The sequence below is a fragment of the Mytilus trossulus genome, chromosome 5 (assembly GCF_036588685.1).
Source record: "Mytilus trossulus isolate FHL-02 chromosome 5, PNRI_Mtr1.1.1.hap1, whole genome shotgun sequence".
Taxonomy (NCBI): Eukaryota; Metazoa; Mollusca; class Bivalvia; order Mytilida; family Mytilidae; genus Mytilus; species Mytilus trossulus.
In genome coordinates, this window is record NC_086377.1 from 9027506 (window position 1) to 9034267 (window position 6762).

General features: G+C 34.3%; 1 protein-coding gene across 1 annotated transcript; it reads left to right on the plus strand.

Moving 5' to 3' along the window:
* The first annotated feature begins 4405 nt into the window (after positions 1–4405).
* LOC134719394 (uncharacterized) lies at positions 4406–6223 on the plus strand. Its single transcript, XM_063582397.1, has 2 exons — positions 4406–4739; positions 5648–6223. The coding sequence occupies exons 1-2, from the start codon at positions 4650–4652 to the stop codon at positions 6020–6022; spliced, it is 465 nt and encodes a 154-aa protein (XP_063438467.1). The 5' UTR covers positions 4406–4649; the 3' UTR covers positions 6023–6223.
* The last annotated feature ends 539 nt before the right edge of the window (positions 6224–6762 follow it).

The following is a 6762-nucleotide window of genomic DNA, read 5'->3' on the forward strand; positions in this document are numbered from 1 at the left end:
GTGAAACATTGGTGATAAAGTGTATTGAAGAAAGCTCAAACCGCTAAATAAGGGAATTGTGATACTTTTCTGTCTTGAAAAATCAATGTGGTTCTCAGATGAATTGTAATATAACAGGCCGAAATTGGGAGGGGATCCAGTTGTCATTATCATCTGATACTTCCTTCCTGTTTCTACCGAAATGAAACTATTATAAACCCATGTGTTTTGAGGTAGTTTAACATCAAGAAGCCATGTTCCATAGAAAACACCACAGATTTGCCTTTGTCGACAATGCATTAATATTGATGGTAATCTTTTTCAAATGTTTAGCCCAATGTTTAGCCAGTTTAGCCCGTATGATCAAACGTTCAGCCAAGGTCAAGTTAATTTGTGAAAGTACTCACAGGCACTTGTTTCTATCCGTATGAAGGTCGACTATATCCATCTTCTACTTCAAAGTCGAACTTCATAGGGATAGATACATATATAAAGAAGTGGCACCTCCTCATGATCAACACAACTCATAATATGACATCAAAATACATTATCTAATGAAAGCTTGAAGGTACTTCATTATATAAAATATACAGCATATTCCAGTTATTTACACCCATCGGCATGTATATCTGACATCTGTTTAAACACATACACGTATTACATGCATAATAGGAGCAGTCTTGAGACTTCTCTCGGACCAACTGCTAGTCATTACATTGGCATTGCCATGTTTACTTTGTATATATACATTTGTACATCTCCTAAATAAGAAATAAGAGGATGCATAATATGAGCAGTCTTGAGACTTCTCACGGCCCAACTGCTTGTCATTCATGTCATACATAAAAAAAAACAAGATGCGGTATGATTTCAATTGTGACTTATTTCCCTAAAAAGAGATTAACTGACATCCGAGTTAACAATGTACAGAAGGAGATGATTGTTCAATTAGTACGTCATTTACAATAGCTTAATAACCCACATTTGTAGGGTCAACAGACGTAACTCATTCATAAATAAGAAATTTAGATTGGTCTACATACATTGTATATATATGTATATATGCTTTTGGTAGATTGCTATTAGGTTGTTTATGTAAGCTTCTTCATTTAAATTTACATATATAAGAAAGAAGATGTGGTATATATGATTGCCAACGAGAGTTTACATGTTATGGAAATGAACAAAGTACATGTACATTGTACATGTGAACAGACAGATAAAATAACTCACGATATGAAAATGTTTTTTTTTTACCAGCATTGTTCAAAGATACACATGTGATATAATAACCAATTAATCTTTCCTAAGTACTTTTCGAAAGCAAAATATGTGTGATGTTCAAATGTGAATTAAATAGAAAAATCTTACCATTGCACACTGATTATAATTTGTCAGAATTGAAAGTGCCCCTTTTTAAGTCTAGATAAAACACTATAGATGTATAAAAAAAGGAAGATGTGTTATGATTGCCAATGAGACAACTCTCCACAAGAGACCAAAATGAAAACTATAGGTCACTGTACAGCCTTTAACAATGAGCAAAGCCCATACATGTACCACATAATCAGATATAAAAGGCCCTAAAATGACCACGTAAAACAATTTAAACTGGAAAACTAACAGCCTTATTTATATACAATAACTTAATAAATAACAAATATATATATGTACATTCTCTCTACATTGAAGACCTGTTGGTGACCTTCTGCTGTTGTTTATATCTATGGCCGGGTTGTTGTGTCTTTGACACATTCCCCAATTCCATTCTCAATTTTATGTAACACATCAACAAACGACAACCACTGAATTACAGGCTCCTGACTTGGGACAGGCACATACACACATGATATATCAATGTTATTACATTTAGGTTCTGGATTACCTTTTTTATATGTACTTATATATATGCATACATTATACATGTTATATGTTAAAATGTATATATATTAACCATGCATTGCACTAAGCTTACACTTTGAGCTGGACTTTTAAAGTGCTAAATGAAACATAAATTGACAATTATATGTCACTGTACAGCTTTCAACAATGAGCAAAGCTCATACCACATGGTCAGCTGTAAAAGGCCCCGAAATAACAAATGTTAAACATTTTAAACAAGAAAACTAACAGCATAATTTATGTTGTCTATGTACAAAAATAAAAGAATAATTAATATATATGTGACACATAAACAAACGACAACTTCTGAATAACAGACTCTTTACTTGGGACAGACACAGGCATCCAAGATGTGTTGTGACACATAATCATTGTGTTGAAAAAGACATATTATAACATTTTTTTATTGCGAATATAAAATAGAAGATGTGGTATGATTGCCAATGAGACAACTGTCCACAAGAGACCAAAATGACACATGCATTAACAACTATAGGTCACTGTATCGCCTTCAACAATGAGCAAAGTCCAAACCACATAGCTATAAAAGGCCCCGATATGACAATGTAAAGCAATTCAAACGAGAAATTTAACGGCCTTATTTATAAAAAAAAATAAACTCAATATTACGTTTTTTTTTTGCAGTATTCACCAAAATGCCAAAACTTAAGAAAAGAAGAAATGTCCAATCACAAAGAAAGGTCCCAAAAAAACCTAACCAGTCGTCTGCCAACAGCAGTTTCAATCTTGACCATTCACACACCAGTCATGATCATGTAGACTTAACGACAGCATTCCTTGAAGAAGAAATAGAACTAGGATTGATAAATTCTGCAGAAATCGAAGACATTGAACCTAAGCAGTCATGTACCAACAGCAGTTTCAATCTTGACCATTCATACACCAGTCATGATCATGTAGACTTAACAACAGCATGCCATGAAGAAGGAATGGAAATAGGATTGATAAATTCTGCTGAAATTGAAGACATTGAACTTATACAGACACAGCTAGATCATGTAGATGTTGAAGATATACAGCTAGAAGAGAGCCTTTATTCTGACCCTGTTAGTTCAACAATGCCTTATGAAGATTTGAAAAGTAATCTACAGAAATACCTAAGTACTTCATATACACTTGATCAAAACAGTGACTACATTCAAATTATGCAGTTGTATCCATCTACAGGCACTGCATCAGTAAAACTAAATGTTACCATTGACCAGAAGTTTGCAGCCAAAGTATTTGTACACCGGATAGAACTTTGCTCCGATCACCAATTATGGAAAGATTTGCCAACAACATTTGATTCAATTATTAACATTCAGTCTTTACTATCTAAACTTGAGAGCTTCTCTGTGTGTGTTGGGAACTATGAAAATGACCTTATCGATGTAATACCAATTGGCAGCGCAGTGCAACATGCTAAACCTGCTTCAACAAACTGTCATGGTTATAGAGAGGGTGATTTCGGTGCAGTCAAGGGAACTATATCATATTCGTCAACAGTCCGTAATGTTCAATGTGCACTCCTTGTGCAAGGTCACAGATGTTACCAGTGCAGTCAACTGAGACGTATTTTAGTAGGCAGGAAGTACAGACAAGAAGAAAAGCAACGCAAAACTCAGGAAACCGCAGGCCCAACTGACTATCTTCACAGTAAGATGCAGCACAGTAATATGTCAAAGCTGCAGCTGATAGAAAAAATTCACCAACAGAAAGACAAGATCACCAATCTACAGAATGAGATATTACGCACTAGAAATCAGTTTCAACGAGAGATGGCAAGCAAAGGGGTTACACTGGACTTCAGCCAATCACTTGAAATTAAAGATACCATGGCAACATGCAATGCTGAGATGGAAAAAGCATGTCCTGATGAAAATTCATATCAAAGATTGTTCTGGACTGAACAAATGAAGTGTATGAATCTACAGTCAACAAAAGGTATGCGATGGCATCCTATGATTTTGAGATGGTGTCTCTATCTACGTCAAAAGTCTTCTGCAGCATAGGATGCCCTAAGAGATTCAGGATTTATCACACTACCTAGTTCCAGAACCCTGTTTGATTACTCTCATTATACCCGGAGAGACAACGGATTTTTACCTGATGTCATCAAAGTCCTGAAGGAAGAAGCTACCAAAAGAGACATGTATAGCAAAGAGGATGTTTGGAAAAACTATGTAGGAATTCTCTTTGATGAGATAAAGATCAAGTCTGACCTAGTTTATGACAAGCATACAGGGGAACTTATTGGTTATTGCAATCTGGACAAAGTTGGCAACCAAATTATGGAGATGGAGAGGAGCCTTAAAGATAGTTCATCTGATGACATTGCAAAATACATGCTGGTCTTAATGGTAAGAGGTGTGGCTACAGATCTGAAGTTTCCTTTGGCTGGGTTTGCAACACTAAGCATTACAGCAGACTTTCTGTATCCCATAATCTGGAAAGCGATACGTATATTAGAAACAACAAGTGCTGCTCAACTAAAAATTTTATTCCTAACCTGTGATGGTGCATCAGCAAATCGTAAATTATTCAATCTTCATGGACAAGTTAATGACTTTGTTTACTTCACAGATAATCCGTTTTCAGAAGATGGCAGGAAAATTTACTTTGTGTCAGATGTTCCCCATTTAATTAAGACTACTCGTAACTGCTTCAGCAACTCATTTTCACACCTGAACACTCGCAAATTGTGGAATAATGGAAAAGACGTGTCCTGGATTCATTTGTTGACCTTGTTTGAGCAACATTGTGAGATGTCACTTTACACTCCATGTCCAAAACTGACAAGAAGCCACCTTGACCTAACACCATTTGGACGCATGAAAGTGAATTTAGCTGCACAGGTAAGAATTAAAATCATGTATTGATTAAGTTTACAAATTTATACATGTATGAGCCTTAGTTTAAAATCAAAATAATTTAGTCTTCCTGATTTGTAATGCATTTTGAATATTGATATTTTAGCCTAGCATTAATCATGTAAATGTGTGTTACATGCATATTCTTTTGTACACAAATATTTGTTTCTAAAATAGCAGGGGTCATATCTCATATTGTATGATCCTTTCATTCAGATATACACCTTATAAACAAGGCTCATACATTGTATGTTAGACACTTAACCAGCCATCTTTTGTTGGTGGGTCCCACTATAGGCTTTTGAAACCATTTCTGGGGATTTCAAAATCAGTCTCCTACATGATGACTGGTTTGTGTCTTGCGAATTTTATCTGATATGTTCATAAAAAAAGACTATTGAGCAGCAAAAACATCATATACATGTATCTCACACTTTGATAAATGTTTGATAGCATATTATATACTGTCGTACAGCATGTACAGAGTAAATTATTATCTGCACTATTGACATCTTGTTTCATTGTTGCAAAATAAATGAACAGTTTAAATTGTACAATGTATAATAAATGAACATGTACCATATATATGCATTTTTACATGTTTGTATTAACTATACATGTACATGTAAATTCAAAAATAGAACTTTTTGAATGAGGAACAGAAATGTCCATTTGATAATCATGAAAATCGCTACTTTAGGAAAACCGTCTTATATCATTAACCACAACTGTATAAGTTGAGTCCAATTATAAAAACTTGCATTAATCTTATCATGTTAATTTCTGGTATTGAAGTTTCAGTCATTTATCATCATTATCTATGTTTATACATGGATTATATATGTTTATGTATGATTTGTTACAATTCTTTTAAAATGTTTAATCAATTTCAGGTGCTGAGTTCTACTGTGGCAAATGCTTTAGAGATGATGTACGGTGATAATGTTAGTGAAACAGTTAATTTTCTCCGGATAATTGACAAATTTTTTGACTGTCTAAATGTCAGAAACCTCTATGAGGGACGAAATAAGCGGAATCCGAATTTGAATCCATACACCAATATAAATGACGAAAGGCTTCAGTGGCTTACTGGTGACTTTTTAAGTTATTTTGATTTGTGGGAGCAATCTGTTATGCAGAGACCAGGTGAATTTACAAACAAGCAGAGGAAAGGTATGCTTTTAAGTAGACAAACATTAACTGGTTTGAAGATAAGTGTGCTTTCCATTGTGGCATGTGTCAAATTTCTTCTTGAGATTGGAGCTTAGTTTGTTTTAACCCACAACTTCAACCAAGACCCACTCGAACAACATTTTGGGCATTATAGACATAGAGCTGGTGACAACTCAAATCCAACTGTGTATGATGTACGACACATGATGACAACAATGCGAGCCGTAGGAGCCCAGGCCTTGGCACCACGACACTCTAACATTAACAACAAGGAAAACAGAAATATGGTCATTGACAACAGCAAGTGACCAAAACGTGGAAATTACTTTTGATTAAATGTATGAATGTATGTTATATTAATGTGAATCAAAAACTCAGGTCACAATTATTTTTTGTAAATTTTAAGGAGTCTATAGTTATGTCACATTATTTAAGTGATCATATAATATTTCTGATCTTTTCCCTAACCATGCATTGCATTTGTATATACATGTATGGTGTGTGGTTAAAATGTACAATCAACAATGATGTTAAGATGAATGTATTAAAAAAGCAGATATACAAAACAAGTATGCAGTATCTTAATTTAAATGTATCGCAAATTTTTTGGTTCAATGAATTATATTACAGTTATATTTCTTCATGCAAAATAACTCGAGCTGTACTTGTTGTTTTAGTTGAAACGAAACTTCCACTAACAGTTTTTAGAATTATCCTTTCTGATCCTGAAATATCTGCCACTGGACATAAAACAGACTTCGTTAATGTGTAGGGGATCTTGCTTATAATAATGATGTTTTCTGTCACATGGTTATTGTGATGTCAAATAGATTAA

Bases quoted from the DNA above. Each gene is read 5' to 3' on its own strand.
- LOC134719394 (XM_063582397.1), top strand. From the start codon at position 4,650: ATGTCACTTTACACTCCATGTCCAAAACTGACAAGAAGCCACCTTGAC. The intron at 4,740-5,647 runs GTAAGAATTAAA...AATCAATTTCAG, and splicing joins AAGTGAATTTAGCTGCACAG to GTGCTGAGTTCTACTGTGGC.